Source organism: Lactuca saligna, chromosome 1 (genome assembly GCF_052625555.1).
Source record: "Lactuca saligna cultivar CGN05327 chromosome 1, ASM5262555v1, whole genome shotgun sequence".
Lineage (NCBI taxonomy): Eukaryota > Viridiplantae > Streptophyta > Magnoliopsida > Asterales > Asteraceae > Lactuca > Lactuca saligna.
Window position 1 is genome coordinate 143,803,242 of NC_136417.1, and position 24,496 is coordinate 143,827,737.

The window sequence follows — 24,496 nt, forward strand, 5'->3', positions numbered from 1 at the left end:
GATTTGGGAGAGATTTCACATACTTAGAGAGATTTCGGAGAGATTTCACATACTTAGAGAGATTTGGGAGAGATTTCACATACTTAGAGAGATTTCTCATACAAAGAGAGATTTGGGAGAGATTTCACATACTTAGAGAGATTTGGGAGAGATTTCACATACTTAGAGAGATTTCTCATATAAAGATAGATTTAGGAGAGATTTCACATACTTAGAGAGATTTGGGAGAGATTTCACATACTTAGAGAGATTTGGGAGAGATTTCACATACTTAGAGAGATTTGGGAGAGATTTCACATTAAAATAGTGAGTTATATAGTATTTACATAACATGAACCCTAATGTACCAGGTTTAATTGAGTTGACCGGTTTGACTTGATGACTTTGTTCTACTTAAACTTGACCCTAAATTGACTATTGACACATGAAGGGCTCCGACGTAGTCTCCTATACCGCCAGGTTCAGTGAACTGGTGGCCCTCTGCCCCAATATGGTTCCCACTGAAGGGAAAAAAGTCGAGAGGTACATATGAGGGCTAGTGCATCCGTATCAGGGGAACGTCCTATCATCCAACAACCCTGCTACCTTCGACAGTGCCAAGCGATTGGCACAGCGACTCATCGACCATGGAGTCCAAACCCCTGCAACAACAACAATTCTAGCCATCTCAGAACCCTCAAAACCCGCTGACACTAAGCGGAAACTCTGGGATGAAAAGCAAAAGAAGCAGCGAACTGCCAAAAAGCAGCAAATGGTGGCAGTGCATGCCGCGATAACCCGTACTGCTGTTGCTACTGCTCCGGTGGGACAGTATGCCGGAAGTTTTCCCAAATGCAATAAATGAAACTACCATCACAACGGTCCCTTCCGTGAAATGCAGTGCTCTAACTGCAACATGAAAGGACACACAGTCCGTTTCTGTAAATCTCCAGCACAACCGATCGCCCAAGTCCCCGGCTCTGGCGCGAGCCCGACCTGCTATGGATGTGGTGAAGCAGGCCACTACAAGAGGGACTACCCCAAAGCGAAGAATGCTGGCGGAGCAGGGAGGGTACTGACAATAGGCCATGGGGAAGCAGTTGCTGACCCGACAGTGGTAACTGGTACGTTCCTCTTCGATAACTCCTATGCATGCATTCTGTTCGATAGTGGAGCGGAGCGAAGCTTCGTGAACCATAAATTTGCTCGCATGCTTAATCAACAACCACCCGCACTTAAAGAACAATTCACAGTAGAAATGGCTAATGGAAAAACAGAAAACACGAATAGCATATACTTAGGATGTACCCTAACTCTAGATAACCATTCATTCCCAATCGACCTTATACCGGTCTCGATTAAAAGCTTCGACATTATCATCGGCATGGATTGGTTAAGTCTTCATCGCGCCGACATCATGTGCTTCGAGAAAGCAGTCCGTCTAAACCTCCCGTCTAACGAAACTGTTATCGTCTATGGCGACAAACCTGGTGCAAGTCTTCGTATTATATCAATTATTCAAGAACATAAATATCCGCACAAAGAATACCATGCATTTCTTGCTCACATCGTCGACACAAGCCTCGAAACAAAAGAACTAAATAACATTCCAGTAGTGAGCGACTTCCCCGACATCTTCCCAGAAGAGCTACCAGGATTACCTCCGCAACGACAGGTCGAGTTTAGAATTGACTTAGTCCCAGGAGCTACCCCAGTAGCCAAGTCACCCTACCGTTTAGCACCAGCCGAGATGCAGGAACTACCTGGTCAACTTAACGAATTGCTCAGCAAGGGCTTCATAAGACCAAGCTTCTCGCCTTGGAGAGCACCAGTCTTGTTTGTTAAGAAGAAAGACGGATCATTCCGTATGTGTATCGACTACAGGAAACTCAACAAACTGACGACCAAGAATTAATACCCTCTGCCTCGCATAGACGACCTATTTGACCAACTGCAAGGGTCGAGCTACTTCTCCAAAATTGATCTGAGATCCGGATATCACCAGTTACGAGTACTAGAGGAGGATGTTCCGAAGACAGCCTTCCGAACTCATTACGGACACTACGAGTTCGTGGTGATGCCATTCAGATTGACCAATGCGCCCGCAGTTTTCATGGATCTGATGAATAGAGTATGCCGACCTTACTTGGATCAGTTCGTCATCGTTTTTGTTGACGACATCCTGATCTACTCTCGAAGTAAGGAAGAGCATGGCGATCATCTGCGACAAGTTCTAGGAACCTTACGAATGTAAAAACTATATGCGAAGTTTTGTAAATGTGAATTTTGGATCCGAAGAGTCGAATTCTTCGGACACGTGGTAAGCGAAGAGGGAATCCACGTGGACCCATCCAAAATTAAAGCCATTGAGAATTGGTTAGCACCGAAGATGCCTACAGAAATTCGTCAATTTCTAGGCCTCACGGGCTACTACCGCAGGTTCATACAGAACTTCTCCCGAATAGCGAAACCTCATACAACCCTGACCCAGAATGGTGTGGCCTTTGACTGGAAAGAGAAACAAGAATGAGCGTTCCAAACGCTCAAGTGAGCCTTGTGCACTGCGCCAATACTATCTCTCCCTGAAGGTATAGAAGACTTCCTAGTCTATTGTGATGCATCGAATCAAGGGCTCGGGTGTGTTCTGATGCAGCGAGGTAAGGTTATCGCCTATGCCTCGAGACAGCTGAAAACGCACGAAGGTAATTACACGACCCATGATCTGGAACTAGGAGCAGTTGTGTTTTCTCTGAAGATCTGGAGATATTACTTGTACGGAACGAAAAGCACTATCTTTACCAACCACAAAAGTTTACAATACATATTCGATCAGAAAGAGCTCAACATGAGACAACGACGGTGGGTCGAGCTACTTAGTGACTACGAATGCGAAATTCGTTATCATCCGGGTAAAGCCAACGTAGTAGCGGACGCCCTAAGTCGGAAGGAATATTCTGGTCGAAGAGTCAAGTTGTTGACAATGACTATCCATTCACATTTGTCTACGTAAATTCAGGCGGCCCAGCTTGAAGCTATGAAACCTGAAAATGTGACGAGTGAATCCCTAAGAGGAATGGATAAGAATTTAGAAGCCAAGGGTGGCGGAGCTCTATATTTCATGGACCGGATCTGGACCCCGAAACACGGTGGTTTCCGAGAATTAGTCATGACCAAAGTTCACAACACTCGATATTCCGTCCACCCAGGTTCAGATAAGATGTATCTGGATCTTAAAAAGCTATACTAGTGGCCTAATATGAAAGCAGAAATTGCTACCTTCGTAAGTAAATGCCTTACTTGCGCAAAGGTCAAGGTCGAATACCAGAAACCCTCCGGTCTACTGCAACAACTAGAGATTCCAGAATGGAAGTGGGAGTGGATCACTATGGATTTCATAACCAAGCTACCCAAGACCACGGGTGGACTTGATACCATATGGGTCATCGTCGATAGATTGACCAAGTCTGCACACTTCCTGCCTATCAAAGAAATTGACAAGATGGAGAAGCTTACAAGAACATACATTAGGGAGATCGTACGACTACATGGTGTACCTATATCCATTATCTCTGATAGAGATAGTAGGTTCACTTTAAGATTCTGGCAATCGCTACAACACTCCTTGGGAACAAGGCTGGACATGAGCACAACCTACCATCCACAGACCGACAGACAAAGTGAGAGGACCATCCAAACACTGGAAGATATGCTGAGAGCCTGTGTGATCGACTTTGGAAAGGCATGGGATACTCACTTACCCCTTATCGAATTTTCTTATAATAACAGTTATCACACGAGCATCAAGGCTGCTCCATTTGAAGCCCTCTACGGTCGAAAGTGCAGATCCCCTCTGTGATGGGCTGAGGTGGGTGATACCCAATTAGCTAGGGGGCAAGCTTCTGACAGTACTCTCACCGGTGCAGAGATCATTCGGGAAACGACGGAAAAAATCATTCAGATCCGTGAACGACTGAAAGCCTCTAGAGATCGACAGAAGAGCTACGCTGATAAGCGAAGGAAACCTTTGGAATTCCAGGTGGGAGACCGAGTCCTTCTTAAAGTCTCACCCTGGAAGGGCTTGATACGCTTCGGTAAGCATGGGAATCTTAATCCAAGGTATATAGGACCCTTCGAGATTCTCGCAAGAATCGGCCCCATAGCTTACAAACTCAACCAACCCGATGAACTCCGTAACATACATTCTACATTCCACGTATCTAACTTGATAAAGTGTCTATCCGATGAGACTTTTGTAATCCCACTCGACGAGATCGAGATCAACGAGAGCCTTAACTTCGTGGAAGAACCTGTAGAGATCATGGACCGTGAGGTCAAGCAGACGAAGCAAAGCCGTAACCCGATCATGAAGGTTCGTTGGAACGCCAAGCGAGAACCGGAATTCACGTGGGAACACGAGGATCAAATGAAACTGAAATACCCTCATCTTTTCGCTTAGTTATTTGTAACTTCTTATTTGCTTAAATTCTAATTTCAGGACGAAATTCCTTCTAACGGGGGGATGATGTGACAACCCAAAATTTCCATTCTGTACAAACAATATCACTTCAGTAGCAGTTATATCAGTCACGGTTAATTTTCAGACTATTCCGTATGAGTTTGAGTACTTCAGGGTTTACACTTCAGGAATATTAGGAGAGTGGATGCACTAGGGTTTTGTGCAACACTGTTATTCCAATACTCTATTATATTAGAAATCACTTCGAGGGTAAAAATATTTTCTGCCAAAAATATCTCTGGACTATAAATAGAATTCTGAACCAAATTCATTCATTATTCGCAATTCCAACTAGAGAAAAACCATTTTCTCTCTCACAGATCTTCGGGTTTTCGTCCCAAATCGTGAGTACACTTCTCTAATTGTCTTATAATGCTTATTATGTGCTTAATAACATAGATTGCATATCAAATCTGTGAGATTCGGGAGTTTACCGCCCAAGAACGTTCTTGGAGAGTAAACTCCAAAATGAGGCTTAAATGCTACCTAGTCCTTTCCCCATGATAAGTAACGAAGTTAGGCTTATTTATAAATGTATTTAGGACTAGAAAACAACCCAAAACACCAAGATCTAGGTGTTCACGGCCCAAGAAATTCTTGGATCGTGAACTCCAAAATCAAGGGCCAAAGAGTGTTTAAATCACTCCTAAAGCCTTGGACTTTAACCCCCATTTGATCCTAACTAATTTGTGGACTTTAAAACATCAAAGACACCTTCAAAAGGGAGTTTATGGACCTATTATTGTGCTTGGGCCGTGAACATAACTCAAGGGCACAAAAGTGTGCCTAGGACCTTCATTAGCTTAAAACAATTGCCTAGAACATATCCTATGTGAGTATGGGACTTGAAAACACAAAAATACCCATCCCATGAGAGTTTACGGTGGTAAACTCCAAATGAAATGGTCTTTGGGCCGAAATCTCGTAAAAGGAGTGTATTAATTCCTTAAACTACCTAAAGGATTAAACCACCAAGTAAGACTTATTCTAGAAATCAAATAACACTTCAAAACACCAAATGCCATCAAGTTTGGGAGTTCACGGCCGTAAACTCAAGGGTTTATGACCGTAAACTGCTTATGTGGAGTTTATTGAAGAGTAAACACATATATGAGGTCCTTGGGAACTTTAAACCCCTTTAGCCTTGTCCCACAACAACTTAGATGCAACCCTTAAGACTTATAACACCTATACAAGGTGTTTTCAAGTTCAAGAGTGTCACAACCTAATCTATTAGTTATTATTTGGATAATTAGATATATATATATATATATATATATATATATATATATATATATATATATATATATATATATATATATATATATATATATATGTTCATTATATGATAACTAGGCTCGTGCGTGTGTACAAGTCTCCGTTTGCCACATAAAACAGTATCTGACACTCCAATCCAATCCACTCACCACAAGTGAGTTCATACCCCTTTAATTAACCTTTGAAATACTTTTAAATGTTTTAAATGCTTTTATGGGGGGGGGGGGGATACCAGTTAAATAGTTATAGTTATTACATCAATCACATGTGATTAATAACTATAAATCCAATGATTTTACTACTGTTCAAATGGTTTATCAAACTGTTTTACTTCAAACTGCTTTAAAAACTCTTTTACTTATCAAATACTTTTATTTAAACTTTGTTATACTTCTTATAAATTGCATGCCCATATATGTATAGATATATAAGCCATGTTTAAAGGGCTTAGGAAGGCCATCCGCCCTATTTCCTTTTCCTCAATTTGGATGTGGTCTGGTGGGATTTCGGGTAGCCATCTGAAGGTCGTTTCAATATTAATTATATATCAAGTGTACATATATAGACATAAAATACTTCCATATTCATGCGTATTAGTTACATCATTAGTAAGTTACCACCGGGGTAACACAGGATCATACTATTACAATTTCTAGATCAATGAGTCAGTTCATTCATGAGTCAATACTTACTACTATGAGAACATATACAACTATACTAGAAAAGAACATATACAACTATACTAGAAGAAGAACATATACAAGTATACTAGGAAGAGAACATATACAACGATACTAGAACAAGTAATATTACATTACATATACATGGATACATTAACAATTGTGATCCACTATATCGGAGCATGCCTTAAATGTCATGGTCCGAGTTGTAGCTTGAATTCTCTTGGAAGGAGAGCATGAGTTTGCGTATAGATCTATACTGGATTGACTATCCTACACCTTGCTGCTAGCTACAACCGGATCTGCAGGTTTGCGGGTGGCAAACGTCATTCCGTTTTACGACCATTCGTATGTCATTGTTACCGGTCAATAGTATGGTGCAATTAATCACATGATACCTTAATATAAATCCGGTTTAAGGTAGTTAGTACAGCAGTAGTTCCTATAATACAACACTACAATACTACAATAATTTGTCCTTTATATACATTTAGTGATCATTTCACTTAAACATAAATGTACAAACTATATTTGGTTAATGATAGTTGCACTTGGGAAAATTATACACTTTTATGATAAACAAACGTACAAAACAGTTACGCCTTGGTAGAAGGCTACTTTTAGATAGAAAATATATGTTTTTTTTTTTCTAAGAAATTTAAACGTTTACAACTATGTACAAACATTTACATACTTTTATCACCAATGCTTACAACTTATGTTTAAAACGATGTTCAAACGATTTGATACAAACACTGACACTAAAATACTTATGAACTCACCAGCTTAATGCTGATAAACTCTTTCAAAATAACTTGTATTCTCAGGTCATCAGTAGACAGGTACCGAGGCCAGCTTTTGAGAAGATGGAGCACATCCAAGACTCATCTTATTATTTTGATTCACATTATTTTTGGTGTCTATAACTGTAAAGAACACGCTTGTATTAAAATTATATATTTAATGCAATGGATGATGTTGTTTGCTTGTTTACTTTTACTGTGTTGTGATACTTTACATGACGTCATCCGCCCCATAACGTTTCCGCCATTCTCGGTTTTGGGGTGTGACACAATCCTTATTGATCGTCCCAACCGACCTACATGCCTCGTTATGAAACCTTCCACACTTGGCACATCGGTCCCAGCCTTACTGGCCCTTTCCCGAGGAATCAGAGGTCTTAGGCTTCTTAGCCTGACCCCCCGCATCCTGTGCCTGATCAATCTTCCACTTCGTGCAGGTATCCAACTCTATTTCCCTCTCGGGGGCCTTCTCCACCATCTCGTTCAGGGTCTTGCATCCTGTAAAACTCACAAACTCTCAGATATCGTCCCTCAGCATGGAATGGTATCGGGTCCGTCTCATTTCTTCATCGGTAGTGTAGTGCGGAATCAATAAGGCTCGTTCTCGAAACTTAGCGGTGATTTCCGCTACAGTATCGGTGGTCTGCTGCAGATCATGAAACTCCTCACTAGTCGTTGCACCTCATTGGGCAGTGCAAACTCCAAATCAAACCGTCGAACAAATTCTGCCCAAGTCATCTCAACCACTCCGGCTGGCCCCACCTGGCTAGTCACCTCACTCCACTAATTGCGAGCCCCATCTCTCAACATACACGAAGAAAACCCAACCTTTTCCACTTCCGGGCATGAACTCGTGTGCTGAGCGTTCTCAATATCTACCTCCCAGCGATGGCTGACAATGGGGTCCCTGACCCTGAAAAATTTCGGCGCTCCACACGCCTTGAACTCCTAGAAGTAGGGAGTTCGGGTCCCAATCTGTCTCGCTGCCAACTATTTCCTGAAGGATCTAAGCCTCTCCTCCATTATCTCCATAATACCCTCCTTGACCGTCCCAAAAATGACTGGGGTCGCGTCAAGGATGCCCCTGCTAACCTCGGTTGCAATGAGTTCTCGCAGCCTCTCATCAATGACCTCAGTAGTGTCTCTCGATCCCGATCCTGACCCTCCTACTCCAAATCGTGTCACCACCATGACCACTGAAATTCACAAATAGCAAAGTTCAAGATTTTTATATAACGCATATTACCCCAATGGTGTCCCCCCCTTGGGGTCGTCGGAACCATTAGTGCTTTGGGTATAGGTCCTGTGCTTCCACTAGTACCGGCCTAATACTACCTTCCACACCTACCTGTACCTTTCCCCACCGCTCGATCCGACAACTCCTATTCGACCCATAATCAAACCATACTCCGCATTTATAACACATCACCCTCTCAGACCCTCCTAATGGTTCCGCTACTTATAGCAATCACATCATCATAACAGGTTGCTCTTATGCATGCAAATTATACACAGATAAGGGATCAAATAGACTTTCGAATAAAAGATTCTACCCTAAAGCCACAACCAAACAAGGAACAGGAATTAAGGCCAAATCAATCATTCTGAGGCTATAAGGTCCTAACCGTATACAATTTTAAAAGCATACACATAGCAAATTTCACATAAGCAACATGGTTCAATTCATTATAACATGGTAGACACATAGGGGAAACTACTTACTTGGCTCGGCTGATCACGTGCGTTGCACTCTCATCTTTTGTTTTTATGTTATTATTTTGAAAACATTTCTATCATTTCCTTAGTTTGAGTCCCGACATACTCGAGAGTGTGCCTGAATCTCTCAAACCAAGGCTCTGATACCAACTTGTAACAACCTAATTTTTACTACGAAAATTTTCATTTAATTTAAATAACATAATGACATAAAATCCATAAAGCACACATTTGGTTAAATACATCATCTTTTACATTATATGAAATATCAGAGCGGGTCCCCAAACATATTGGTGAAAAGAGATATAGATAGAGTGCACGCTACATCATCACGCCTTGCCCTTGCCTTTCGGCTCTGATGTACTTGAAACAATTCAACAACCTGTAAGAGAAATGCTTACTGAGTTCCCCAGAGCATACCACACACCACACATACATAATACTAGTACAAGTCATATAAGCCATGCATACAAAGAATCAGCAAGAATGCCATGGGCTACCCCACATGGTCTTACACCCAAGGCCATGGGCTACCCCACATGGTCTTTACTTGGACTGTCATGGGTTACGCCACATGGTCTTATACCCGAGGCCATGGGCTATCCCACATGGTATTTACTTGCACTGCCATGGGCTACCCCCATGGTCTTATACCCAAGGCCACGGGCTCCCCCCGGGGTCTTCATGCAAAACATACAATCACAATACATATTAGACACATAGTAGTTACACATATATCATAAACACATAATGGGCCGGCCTTGGTACCGTAGACCCATGGGTATGGTGAGAAGACTCACCTTCGTCCAAATAATACAAATATTGCACTCTTATTGACCCGTAACCTTCCGAACTGAATAATAATAACAATAATAACGATATCATCAATGATTGATCCTAAAATTATCCCAAAGGAGGGTCCAACCTATAAACCCTACCCTAAAGGCCCAATCACCTTTTTGTTGCAAATGGGCCCAAGATCGAAGTCCAATATCCCTAATGGGCCTGCTTGGCCCAAAAGGCCCACCCAATTAGTCCATGTCTAATTGATAGAAATCTTTGAACTTATTGAACCCAATCAGGCCCAATAACCCAAAAGAGGCCCAGCAGTTCGACAACCCAAAATAAGGACGACCCAACTGCCTCGTGTAGGCCCAGCGTACCATTCAGGTACGCGCAACGTACCGAATCTTAAAGGGTTACGTGTAGTTTACTTGGAGTACACCCGGTGTAAGTCCCAGTTAACCACTTTCTCCATTAAGTGCTTATTACTTCATTCTTTTACGTCCAAACTCTAGATCTGAGTCCATTAACACCTCCTAGGGCATAAAGTTGCTAACTTTATGCCTTTGCATGTCCATTAATCCCCTAAAGTCACCATTAAGACATTTCCCAAGCCTCTCATTCATGCACAAGGTTAAGACTTCCACCAAGATCCTATTTTTATACTCTCTAATGGCTTAAGGATCTTAGATCTAACCTTATTAATGAGTGGAGACGATCTAGCCAACAAATTAGGCCCAAAATCCATCGAAAGGACCAACTACAAAAACCCTAGCTAGATCTAAAGAGCAAAAAGTAAAGGTAAAAGAATTTTACCTCTAAAAGCTCTGTAAGATGATTATGATGTAGGATATTGAAACACCCTCTTGATTCAAGCTTGCTTGACCAAATCCTTTCTTTGAAATGAACACTAAAGAACACAAAAGCACACTTCTAAGGCTCAAAAATGGTTTTCTAAAGCTTCAGCAGTGAAATAACATCCAAGGGCAGTGGTGGCTCTCCAGGGTTTAGTCCCAAGGGCTTAAGGTCGTTTATATAGAACCCTCACGTGCGAAATTAGGGTTTTTGGTTCCTGGCGCGTACACCCTGCATAATCCCCGGTACGCCCAGCGTACCTCCAAACATCCACGACCAGGAAGGGGTCTAGTACGCTAAGCATACACTTTAGTACGCCCAGCGTACTAAGGAACTAATAATGTCCAATTTCTAGTTTAAAGGGGGTCAAGTCGTACCTTTGTATTTTTGGATGGTACAGCAATGCATCATTTAAAAAGTCATTGCTAATTTTGTTATGCAATTTGGTCTTCAAAAGCTTCGTCTTTGAAAAACATCTTTCTACACCTGCGGTTGCTATAGGTAATATCAAAGCCAACTTTAAAAGCTTAGAAACCAAAGGATAAGACTGATGCTTCCCTGTACTATCAAACGAGAAAGGTCGGAAATTCCTTTCAAACTAGGGAAGCACTCATCTTTGATGCAAGAGTGGTAAAATATCTCAAGTTGTCCTTTAAGGTCTATCATATCCAAATCATCAAAGTCATACTTGTATAACTTACCCAACTTCCACAACTTTGATTTGTCAAATTGTGCAAATGAATCACAATGTCTCAAAGCACCCATGTACTCTAGTAATTGGGTGCTTGTTTCACTGAATCGATCTTGATATTCTATAAGTTGCATATCAACCACCGTGTTGAAGATTTCAACCTCAAAATGAAACCTATTATTCTTAGTAGTCTTTCGGTTTCTCGCACCAATATACAACTCTTCCATATCTAAAGTATCAATTTTGTGTGTTTGACAAAAAGAGGATACTTTTGGCAAAATACTAGCAAATCCTATGTTTCTAAAAGATTGCAATGCCTCCGTTATCTCTCTAACCATCGAAGCCGCTTCTAAAATGTCTAGATATTATCTTTGAAGTTGCTTTGACAATGTACCCGTGAGGCATAAAATGTCATACATCATATGTAAGTAAAACACGAACTCATATGATTTAGAATATGCTAAGATCCAGACGCTTGTTGATGGTTTGCCAACGACCCTCCCTCATCTTTCACAAAATCTAAAAATACAAGAACATCCATAAATAACTTCATCAAACTTGTGAGTGTGTTAAAATATGAACCCCATGTTGTTTCTCCAGCTCGAACAAGTGTAGTCTCGTGATTTAACCATCTTCTGGTTTCAAGTTCACCACTACACAAGCCTTTTTGCACCCTTTCTCTTGTTTGTTCTCTTAGTAAGTCTTTTCTTTTACACGAGGCACAAACAACATTAACCACCAACAAAATTTGCTCAAAAAAGTCACTTACACCATTATGCTTCTTTGCTATAGCCACAACTAATAATTGAAGTTGGTGTGCAAAGAAATGTACATAAAAATCTATGTCATTCTCTTGTAATATCAAAGCTTTCAAAACATTGAATTCCCCTCGCATATTGGTAGCCCCATCGTAACCTTGTCCTCTTATCTATTAAAATTTAAAACAATTAGTGTGTGTATATATATATATATATATATATATATATATATATATATGTAAAACACATAATCTGAATTAAATTAAATTGAAATAGCAAAATAGTTAATAATAAATTACCTAACTAAAACTCAACTTATTACTTGTAAGTACTTCATTTATGGCGTTTTTGAGCGTCAAAGAGGATGTATCCTTCACGTGCACTAGTCTAATGAATCTTTCTTTCATAAAGCCAAGACTATTGACATAACACAAAACAATAGCCATTTGTTCCTTTGTTGAAACATCACTAGATTCATCAACCATTAAAGCAAAGACATCTTGACCAATCTCTTCACGAATACTCAAAAGTACTTCTTGTGCAAAACATTGCACAAGTTCTTTTTGAATTTTAGTGGAAATTAGTTGATTGTTTTTAGGAGCATTTTCTAATGTATTGTTGAAAATATCTTCACTAGTCTCTCGAATGGTTTTTAACACTTCAATGTAAAGCCCTTTAGTTTCCGAGTTAACTGACTCATCATGACCACAAAACAGTAAACCGATTTTCAATAAAAGTCTAACAACAATAATAGAAACACGTAATTGAGCTTTATATTTATGGTCCTCCACTTCGGTTTGCCTCCTCGAGACTACATTTTAATAGCTTGTTTTTCCCTCATTAAATATTCACATTTTTCTTTTGCTTTGTTGTGAAAACTATCAACACCATCCATATGAGTCTGAAATGCATCTTTTTTATTCCAAGTATCAAAACCTTGGGAAAGAAATGCATATCTCCCTCATTTTTATCCCATGAGGTCTCTACACACATTACTATATAAGCGATATGCACTATTCTTTTTTACACTATATTCCAACCAATCAAAATCATCAAACCATGAAGGAACGAATCTTCTAAATCTATCACCTATATTTTATTTGGAGCTTGTGTTCCCTTATTTGACCAGGTCCTTGAAGCAAATACGCTCTTCTTACATCATCTCTTATATTTGATTTGTAACGTGTAATCTTTGGCCTATCCGCCGGGTCCTTTGGATGATCTTTCAAGTCAACATTATCATGAGGTTGGTTAGAGCATGGTGTTTGTCGAGTTGCATTAGAAACCGAATGGATTGATTGATTGGTGATTGGTATTTGTGGAGTTGCATTAGAATTAGAAACGGAAGGTATTGATTGATTGGTGAATGGAATTTGGGAACATTCTTCACCACTTTCATTAAGATTAGGTCTTTGTCTTTTGGTAAAAAAAACACTTAACCTATAAAGACATAAAAATTACACCTAATCAAACAATAAATTCAATAAAACAAATTGTTGTCACCTAATCAAACAATAAATTCAATAAAACATAACAATTTCACCTAATCAAACAATAAATTCAATAAAAACATAACAATATAACCTAAGGAAACAATATAACTTCAATTAAACAAATCAATTTCACCCAAACTAATCAATAACTTCAAAAAAAATCAATTTCAAATAGCTAAATTATTTGGTAAAACTTACTTGCTTCATTTTAGGGCTTTGAAGTCAATGGTGGTAACCAAGAAAGTAGAATCGAAGGAAATCGATTTTGTCGAATGTGTAAGTCATGAACGAATGGACGAATGGTCAGCTGATTGTTGATCGATCGAACTAGCGAAGTAAGCCAAGAACGTTAGAACGTGCGAAGTGACGAACACAGGAGCCGAAGTATCGATCTGTAGTCGTGTTTTTTTTTCCTTTCTTGTGAATAAAATTAATTAATTTAATAAGGATTGGGCTATTTTTTAAAAGCAATTAAAATTGGGCTAATTTATCCAATTAATGTTTTATTTGGAGCTTTGGGCAATTGGGTTATTGGACAATAATTGATTAAAACATTAGACTCATTATTATTTTTTTTCGTTTGGTAATTCTCGATAGAGTGACATTTTTTTTACATAGTTGCACTAAATGTTTTTACTAGTTGCACATTTTTTTTACGTGACACAATAGGTAAAAATTTAAAAAAAAACAAAAACTTTTCTACTACGTGCGCGAAAGCTATGTGTTGTCGGTGTCACACTGGACACCGAACTAGGAACGCCCTTAGGCAAAAGGCTACTTCCAGATATTCTAAACACTACAAGAAAAATGCGTTTTTGCTACGGAAGAAATTTGTTACGAAAAGCTGAAATTCCGTTGCAAAAGACGAATAGCGACAGAATTTGTAACGACCTTTTTCCATCCCTAAAAACGTCGTAGCGAGGGTTTGCAACGGAAAAGATAATTCCGTCACAAATGTGACAACGGAAAGAAATCCATGTTGGTATTCCGTCGTGTATTTTATAGTAGGATTCCATCGCACAATCTGTGGTAGTTATTCCATCACAAATTTTGTGGTGGCGATTCCCTAGCAAATTCCGTGGTGGTGATTCCCTAGCAAATTATGTAGTGGTGATTCCCTAGTAAATTCTATGGTGGTTATTCTCTAGTAAATTTCATGGTGGTCATTCTCTAGTAAATTCCGTGGTTGTGATTCCGTAGCAAATTTCATTGTGCTGAATCCCTAGAAAATTCCGTTTGATGATTTCCTAGCAATTTTTGTGGTCATGAATCCCTATCAAATTTCGTTTGATGACTTCCTAGCAAATTCCATGGTCATGAATCCCTATCAATTTTAGTAGTGTATATTATATACCAGATTCTATATGGACCGATGGATAATTGATTTATAAATTATATCCAAATAATTTTGTAGTAATATATGAAAAACAAAAACAAACAAAAAAATTATAACCATTATATTATAAAATAATAAAATAATTATTTATTACATGGAAAAAAGAAAGTTGCTACTCTAAAATACATAATCTGCAATAAACATATATTAACCTACTACTATTGTTGTTTTGTAAACCCGTTAATAAGATCCAATGTCGTTTGAAGTTTTTTTTTTCAAGATGTACGACCCTTGATTTGTTTTCCTCTTGTTGGGCGTTCATCATTTCTTTAAACTCTTCGTTTTGTTGTTTTTGTTTAGCAACAAGCTGCATCATTTCTTCTATTTCATTATTTTTTTTTCGGAATGTAAGATACATCCGTTTTACTATTCCTATTGGAAACCGCCTTTGCAAAAGAGCCTAATCCATAAAGTCTTCAATTTTTTTTATCATGGCTACCAACAACAGCATAAAATAGCTTGTCCTCTTCAAATTCAACACCTTCAGCTTCCAACTCTTCTTGTTTTTCTGTATAGGCCGCCTACAAAATAAAAATATTATAACTTAAAAGATATCAAATTTAGGAATGATATTATGGAGTAGCTACAATATAAAAGTTTAAAATTAAATGAATATTACATGAATTTGTCTATCTTTTTCATTTGTGACAGTGACTCCATCGTGGTTCTTCATGTGTGTATATATGAACAATTCACTATGGGGTGACTCATGTCCTAATTTCCTCTTCTGCATAAATGCCATATAAAATATCAAATATAAAGATAAACCTATACAAACATTGATATGATGTATCATTTAAAAAATTACCAAATCAGAAGCTATCTTCAAATGACTTGCGGATCCAGCGTTATGTGTAGGTTTTGCTACTCCATCAGCCACACCGTTACGCCTATTTTTCTTGTTCTGCTCAGATTTTAGCTTATATTCTTCTGTATTCCAATTTGATTGGCAGGAGTTCCAGACTTCCTGTGGAATATGAGCTGGTTTAAAGCCATGTTTGTTTCTTTTTGAGTTCCTCATGTTGAAGAGATATTGACCATAACTTTCTACCGCTTTCCTTGCCCAAGCTTGCCTCACTACCGAGTCTATTGTTTCATCCCAACAACATTTTTTCTACACATTAACAATATAAACATAAGTTTAAGTGTAAATGTATAAAGAACAACGATTTATCACATATAGTTAATTACCTGAAACTCCTCCCAATATAATTCACGTAAATTTTTTACGTGACACAACAGGTAAAAATTAAAAAAAAAACGAAAACTTTTCTACTACGTGCGCGAAATCTAGGTGTTGTTGGTGTCACTCCGGACACCTAACTAGGACCGCCCTTAGGCAAAAGGCTACTTCCAGATATTCTAAACACTACAAGAAAAACGCGTTTTCGCTACGGAAGGAATTTGTTGCGAAAAGCTATAATTCCATTGCAAAAGACGAATAGCGACAAAATTTGCAACGACCTTTTTCCGTCCCTAAAAACATCGTAGCGAGGGTTTGCAACGGAAAAGATAAATCCGTCACAAATGTGACAACGGAATGAAATCCATGGTAGGTGGTATTCTGTCGTGTATTCTGTAGTAGGATTCCATCACACAATCTATGGTAGTTATTCCATCACAAATTCTGTGGTGGCGATTCCCTAGCAAATTCTGTGTTGGTGATTCCCTAGTAAATTCTATGGTTGTTATTCTCTAGTAAATTTCATGGTGGTCATTCCCAAGTAAATTATGTGGTTGTGATTCCGTAGCAAATTTCGTCGTGCTGAATCCCTAGCAAATTCCGTTTGATGATTTCCTAGCAAATTTCGTGGTCATGAATCCCTATCAAATTTCGTTTGATGACTTCCTAGCAAATTCCATGGTCATGAATCCCTATCAATTTTAGTAGTATATATTATATACCAGATTCTATATGGACCGATGTATAATTGATTTAGAAATTATATCCAAATAATTTTGTAGTAATATATGAAAAACAAAAACAAACAAAAAAATTATAACCATTATATCATAAAATAATAAAATAATAAAATAATTATTTATTACATGGAAATAAGAAAGTTGCTACTCTAAAATACATAATCTGCAATAAACATATATTAGCCTACTACTATTGTTGTTTTGTAAACCCGTTAATAAGATCCAATGTCGTTTCAAGTTTTTTTTCAAGATGTCCGACCGTTGCTTTGTTTTCCTCTTGTTGGGCGTTCATCATTTCTTTAAGCTCTTCGTTTTGTTGTTTTTGTTTAGCAACAAGCTCCATCATTTCTTCTATTTCATCATTTTTTTTTCGGAATGTAAGATACATCCGTTTTACCATTCCTATTGGGAACCGCCACCATTCCTATTGGGAATCGCCTTTGCAAAAGAGCCTAATCCATAAAGTCTTCTATTTTTTTTATCATGGCTACCAACAACAGCATAAAATAACTTGTCCTCCTCAAATTCATCACCTTCAGCTTCCAACTCTTCATGTTTTTCTGTATAGGCCACCTACAAAATAAAAATGTTATAACTTAAAAGATATCAAATTTAGGAATGATATTATGGAGTAGGTACAATATAAAACTTTAAAATTAAATGAATGTTACATGAATTTGTCTATCTTTTTCATTTGTGAAAGTGACTACATCGTGGTTTTTCGTGTTTGTATACAGGAACAATTCACTATGGGGTGGCTCATGTCCTAATTTCCTCTTCTGCATAAATACCATATAAAATGTCAAATATACAGATAAACATATACAAACATTGATATGATGTATCATTTATAAAATTACCAAATCAGAAGTTATCTTCAAATGACTTGCGGATCCAGCGTTATGTGTAGATTTTGCTACTCCATCAGCCACACCGTTACGCCTATTTTTCTTGTTCTGCTCAGATTTTAGCTTATATTCTTCTGTATTCCAATTTAATTGCCAGGAGTTCTAGACTTCTTGTGGAATATGAGTTGGTTTAAAGCCATGTTTGTTTCTTTTTGAGTTCCTCATGTTGAATAGATATTAACCATAACTTTCTTCCGCTTTCCTTGCCCAAGCTTGCCTCACCACCGAGTCTATTGTTTCATCCCAACAACATTTTTTCTACACATTAACAATATAAACATAAGTTTAAGTGTAAATGTTTAACAAACGACAACTTATCAAATATAGTTAATTACCTGAAACTCCTCCCAATATAATTCACGCATTTCATTGCTTACTTTTGCCCAAGGGTACCCTTCTGGATCTACTCTTTGTTTAAAGGACTGACTAATAAAGTGTGCATAAGAGCCTGGTGGCATTAACCTGCAAGTAATCATGTGATGTGTTAAGTTATGAATTGATATGTACGTGTAAACCAAAAGTTATACAGAGAAAAAGTATAATTAAGATTTGATTGGTAACTCACGTTTTTTTTTTCAAACATGAATAGTTAAACGTCCATCTGGTTCACAATCTTCAGAAGAATTGTTTTCACATTCTACACTTTCTACTACAAATGTATTAAAGATGATAAACTACTGATGAGAAGAGAGAAACAAACAATAAAAATAAATTATATATGAAGGCATTACTATTCATGCAAAGTATTGAATACAATCAAAACCAATTTACTTCTAATTAAAGATGATAATATACATGAAGATGATCAGAGAACAATAAACGATCATCACAATAACAGTAAATTAAATAAAATTTAATTATAGATGAGTAACAACCAATATCACCAAAGTCAATGCACAAATGTATAATGAACAAAGATTCCGATTAATTAGCTGCCTTAGATGATGATTACAGAAAATATAAAACCTATTTCTAAACAGTAAAATTACCCTAATATGCAGCCTAAACGTGTGTAGGTTGGAGGGAAATGAATTGCAAAATATTTTGAACCTCCACTAATCAAAAATTCGAACTGTGCTAATTACCGCTAAATATTTAGTAATTCAAATTTATTAAATTAGTTCCAGATTGATAGATAGAGTATATACATCTAGCTAACGTCAAGAAAGAAAATACACCAACGAGTTGTTCATAGTATAATTTTAATTTAAAATTATAAACAAGGATTAAACATTAATAAACTATTCATATTTATGCTTTTATGATTAAACCAAAATTTATAAACAAACGACGTACAGGTCATGTCAATATATATGATAGTTGCTTATGGTGTCATGGTATCACCCATGGATGACATATGGGTCATTGGTCAACATGGTAGTTGCTTATGGTTTCCATGGATAACATATGGGTCATTGGTCAACATGGTAGTTGTTTATGGTGTCCATAGATGACATATGGGTCATTGCTCAACATGGTAGTTGCTTATGGTGCCCATGGATGACATATGGGTCATTGGTCAACATGGTAGTTTCTTATAGTGTCCATGGATGAGATACGGATGACATATGGGTCATTGGTCAACATGGTAGTTGTTTATGGTTTCCATGGACGACATATGGGTCATTGGTCAACATGGTAGTTGCTTATGGTCGAAGAGTCTAATTAATGGTTTGGGCTAGGCTAATCATTGTTTAGGTCTTATTGAGTCATTAGCATGTAATAGAGGTGTTATTGGTGTGTTTACGGCCAGAGGTAGTTTACAGCTGTAAACAGGTTTACGACCGTTAACCTGTTTACGACTAGAACATTTCCCCTATATATATAGTGTGTGTATGAGTGTGTTATTGTTGTTGATGTTTTCACTGCTGTTTATGGCCATTAGTGTGTGCCAAGTTGTACCCGATGTTTTTGTGATATAAATGTGTGCAAGGCTTGGTTCAATCTTCTTCTACTCCATTCTTTTACTGTTTGATTGTCAGATTTCTTGATCACTGGTTAAGATCCTTGTTTCCAGGACCTTACAATTGGTATCAGAGCAAATCCGGTGTCAAATCATCTTTCAATCACGTTCTCGGTCAAAGGAGCATTGTTTCATCACTGTTCGAAGCTTGTTTTGTTGTTTAAGTGGCAATAAGGGAATCATAACTGCTTAAAACTCGTGTTTTAATCAAGAACTGTGTGCTTATGGTCAAGAGTTCATGGCCGTAAACTCCTATTTACGGTCGAAAACTAGTATTTTTCAACAACCGAATACTTTGTTCACGGCCGCAAACTTCGTTCACAACCGTAAACACAACATCTTCATTGACTATAATCAGGAAATCAGGAAACCACAAACTCTTTTCAACCGAAAACTCTTTTCAAACGCAAACTATTTGTAAGGTCAAACCTTGAAATATGATTATGTTTAAAACAGACTCAGCGTCAGCACATGTCTCAGCATCAGCACCAGCGTGTAACTGCTCAGTTTGTATTAGTTTAGTTTATTCAGTGCATTGTAACAAATCATGTATTTATTCTGTTTCCTTAGTTATCTTGATTTATTAGCTAGCGTATCCCTGAATTGTAGGGATTGTCTAGAATAACAGTATATATTATCTTGTACAGGTTTGTGAATTGTGACGCTTTTCACAAACCCTAATCGTCGCTTTGTGCACACGATAATCTCTTTGTGAGATTATCTTTCTTAGTGATAGTTTTTCTTCGTGAATTTCTCTTGTTCTTATTTATTGTCTTTGTTTGATATATCGATTGATCTAAAGGCCTCTTCAATTGGTATCAGAGCAGGTTTCTTTTATCAAACAAATGGCTTCATCTTCTTCTTCATCAAACTCATCAAATCATCCTTCTGCTAAAATCCCTCCTTTCGATGAAACGAACTTTGCTATGTGGAAAATAAAGGCTCTATATGCCTTAGAGTCTGTTGATGAAGACATGCTGGACATCGTTGAAAAAGGTCCTTATGTTCCGATGTATCAGCCTCTTAAAAATAATGTTCCTGATGGTACTATGAAGAAAACTCCCAGAGAAAACATGGTCTAGATGTTCGTGCTCGTGCCGCAATCAGCTACTCTCTGCCATACAACATCTTTGGGCTGGTTCAAAATTGCATCTCAGCAAAAGAGATGATGGATACTCTGACTGTATCTTTTGAAGGAACTGAAGAAGTCAAGGCTACTCAAATAAATGATCTTAATCGAAGGTATGAACATTTTTTTGCTAAGAAAGGTGAAACCTTGACTCAAACTTTTAACAGATTTAATACTCTTGTTAATGATCTTCGGAGACTAGATCAGTTGAAGCATATAACTGTTCTAGTGCAAAAGTTTTTGGATTCTCTGGGTGCAGGTTGGGAGAATCATGTTGATGTGCTGAAAAACAGTGAGAAGATCAACTCTATGGACTTACAAAGTCTCTATGGAAATCTTCGATACTATGAAGAATCCAAGCTTCAAAGAAAGGAACTGATGAAAGATTCTCAGCGTGAATCCTCTGTAGCCTTATTCTCCAACAAAAAGCTGGTGTCAGATTCAGACACTGAAAGTGATTCAGATACTGATTCATCTAAAACTGACACTAATGATCTTGAAAAGGTTGTGGCAAGTGCAGCCTTGATTGTGAAGACCTTTGAAAAATCAGGTCGAAACTTCTCAAAGTTTCAAAAGAAGATGGGTGGAAAGTTCTCAAAAGGGTTAGGAGCTGATAAAAGGCATGGTGCTGATAAGAAAGAGAAGGCTCAGTGCTTTAACTGTGGGAGCACTGATCATTTTGCAAAGGATTGTAAACAAAAGAAACAAGGCTCAGATGAATACTGGAAGCAGAAGTACAACTAGCTGATTGAGAAGCTGAAAGCTGAAAACTTGGAACATAAAGTACTTGTAGCTGAAGAAGAAAAATGGAAAACTGATGAAGAGTCATCAGATGATGAAGTCAAGTGTCTAATGGTCAAAATAGAGGACCCGATTATTTCTGATAAAGACAAAAGTACTTTTGACACTGATATGTCTGATGCTGAAAATTCCAGGAAGCACAACATTGACTCTTCTTCAATGTACCAGGTTAAAAACTTTGTTTCCTATTCAATGAATGAAAAAATCAAAATGTTTGAGTATTTGGGTGTCATTAATTCTAAGAAGAATCAAACCATAAGAAATTTGCAAAATCAAATTGATCTTCTTGAAACTGATATATCCATGAAAAATAGTATTATTGAGTCCACTCAGGAAAATCTTAGAATTACTAGTTTGTCAAATTCATCTTTGTCTGCTGAAATTGATGATGTTAAAAATCTTTTGATCAAAGAACAAACTGTGCTTCACACTTGGGCAAAATCTCATAAGAATGCTTATTATATTATTTCAGCTCAAATTCCACATTCTTGTGAGAAAATGCTTGGGGGTAATTTTGCAGAAGCTGAAAAAGTTTTTAAACCACAAGAAAAGGAATCCGAGGTCTATTCCATGAATGTGATGAAAAACAATTTCAAAAATAAGTTTGTCAGTAACTCTTTTATTAATCAAAGTTTAATTGATGAATACTGCATTACTAATTCTGATGGTTTCACTGAGTGTAATGTTGAAATTACCGGAATTGATCCTACCTCTTATCCTGCACATCTTGTTAGACCAATCCCTCTAACTGAGAATATTATTGATTTCCTATCTCAAATGGAATGTTTCATGTTGTTCATGAACAACTCAAGCACTTCCCTGATTGCAATCCATCTGTGAATGAGTAAAAATCAGATACTGATAGTTTATCACCTAACACTGATCAAACTCCTCCTGATACTGAATTCAGTCGTGACTCAATGATAAGCAAAAGGACTCAAAGCTCTCTTGGTGAATCTTACATGTCAAAATGTGTTAAATCAGAAAATTTGCTCACCAAGAAGAACTTTGGTACTAGAGTTTGTTATAGATGTGGTAATTCCTCTCACAAGATCAGTGAATGTTCTTTTGATAAATCATCCTCAAGAGCTGAAAATATTAAAGTTGGAAATGAAAAATGGACTCTTAAGTCAAACTCTTTAAACTGTCTTCCTAAGGAGTGTTATAATCTATTATCAAATAACTTTGTGAATGACCCATCTTTGAATGGGTCAGTGTGTTCTAACTAGTTTCTCAGTACTGCAGGGTTAGGAGCGTCTTTGGGATTTAGATAGTGGTTGCTCAAGGCATATGATGGGATCAAAGTCTCTCCTGGAAGATTATGTTAAGAAAACTGGTCCTGCAGTTACTTATGGAGACAATGGAAAGGGGTTCACTAAGGGATATGGAAACATCAAATGCAATAACGTGGTTTTTCAAAACGTTTCATATGTAAAGGGTCTCAAACACAACCTCATTTCTATCAGTCAGTTGTGTGATGCTGACTATGAAGTTCACTTTACAAAGAAGGAAGGAAGAGTTGTAAACACTGACAAGAACATCGTACTCTCAGCAAGTAGAAAAGATGATATATATGTTCTTGACATGTTCTCAAGTGACAAGGCACTGATGCAATGTTTCTTTACAAAGTCTGAGACGAATCTTAGCTGGATTTGGCACAAAAGGTTTTCTCATCTGAACTTCAAGAATCTATCCAAGATATCCAATCAAGACCTAGTTAGAGGGCTCCCAAAATTCAGCGTTGTGAAAGACAAGATGTGCTCAGCTTGTGAACAAGGAAAACAAAACAAGTCCTCTTTCAAACCCAAGTCATGTTCCAGTATATCAGTCCCTCTTTATCTACTCCACATAGACCTGTTTGGACCTATTCCTGTTCGTTCACTAGGTGGAAATAAGTATACTCTAGTGGTTGTTGATGAGTTCACTCGATTTACTTGGGTAGTTTTCTTGAAGAAGAAAAGTCATGCTGCACAGGAAATTATCTCACTGATTCGTAAAAATGAGATACTGACAGGTCTTAAAGTTAAGCAACTAAGAAGTGAGCATGGTACTGAGTTCCGAAACTCAACTCTTGAAGAATTTTGTGATAATAAAGGAATTGGACAAAACTTCTCAGCTCCTCGTACTCCTTAGCAAAATGGTGTTGCTGAACGAAGGAATAGAACACTGATTGAGGCAGGAAGAACCTTGATGATCCATGCTAGTCTTCCTATGTAGTTTTGGGCTGAAGCTGTCAATACAGCGTGTTTTACTCAGAATCGATCTCTAATTCACAGGATTCACAAGAAGACTCCATATGAAATGCTGAAAGATCGAAAACCAGATGTATCCTTTTTTCATGTGTTTGGATGCATTTGTTATATTCTAAATCAGCGTGACCCAAGATCCAAGTTTGAACCTAAGGCTGATAAAGGTATTTTTGTTGGGTACTCATCTATTTCAAAGGCTTTTCGTGTTTTTCATGTGAATAGGCAATGTGTTGAAGAATCCATTCATGTGAAGTTTGATGAGGAATCATACACTGATGAAAAAGTCACTCATTCTCCTTCTATCTTTCAAGAGCTTCTCTCTTGTCCATTCGATGAAGCACCTTCTGCTGAAGATAAGACTGATTCCTCTGATCCTATCATTCCAGTTCCATGTTCCTTGAATCAAGATATTGCAGCCACATCAGCAGATAATTCATTAAGTGCTGATGAAACCCTTGAAGCTAAAGATTCTCCTGAAACTGATAATGTGTCAGTGTCTATCTCTCCGGAATCAACATCAGTCATTGAACATCGAGATCATCCTGTTGATCGAATTATAGGGAATATTCATGATG

General features: G+C 37.7%; 4 protein-coding genes across 4 annotated transcripts; all 4 read right to left on the minus strand.

The window, feature by feature from the left end:
- Positions 1–11,129: 11,129 nt before the first annotated feature.
- Positions 11,130–11,639, minus strand: LOC145012264 (uncharacterized). The gene has a single exon (XM_078971057.1). It carries the CDS (start codon positions 11,637–11,639, stop codon positions 11,130–11,132), a length of 510 nt encoding a protein of 169 aa, XP_078827183.1.
- Positions 11,640–11,761: 122 nt separating this feature from the next.
- Positions 11,762–12,900, minus strand: LOC145012272 (uncharacterized). The gene is made up of 3 exons (XM_078971067.1): positions 12,875–12,900; positions 12,392–12,797; positions 11,762–12,229 (listed from the first exon to the last, which is right to left on the minus strand). The coding sequence occupies exons 1-3, from the start codon at positions 12,898–12,900 to the stop codon at positions 11,762–11,764; spliced, it is 900 nt and encodes a 299-aa protein (XP_078827193.1).
- Positions 12,901–15,050: 2,150 nt separating this feature from the next.
- On the minus strand, positions 15,051–16,512 carry LOC145000956 (uncharacterized). Its single transcript, XM_078960260.1, has 4 exons — positions 16,140–16,512; positions 15,757–16,062; positions 15,568–15,675; positions 15,051–15,469 (listed from the first exon to the last, which is right to left on the minus strand). Exons 2-4 carry the CDS (start codon positions 15,967–15,969, stop codon positions 15,365–15,367), a joined length of 426 nt encoding a protein of 141 aa, XP_078816386.1. The 5' UTR covers positions 15,970–16,062; positions 16,140–16,512; the 3' UTR covers positions 15,051–15,364.
- Positions 16,513–17,273: 761 nt separating this feature from the next.
- Positions 17,274–18,237, minus strand: LOC145012282 (uncharacterized). Its single transcript, XM_078971079.1, has 5 exons — positions 18,115–18,237; positions 17,962–18,037; positions 17,732–17,853; positions 17,543–17,650; positions 17,274–17,444 (listed from the first exon to the last, which is right to left on the minus strand). The coding sequence occupies exons 1-5, from the start codon at positions 18,235–18,237 to the stop codon at positions 17,274–17,276; spliced, it is 600 nt and encodes a 199-aa protein (XP_078827205.1).
- Between the last annotated feature and the right edge of the window lie 6,259 nt (positions 18,238–24,496).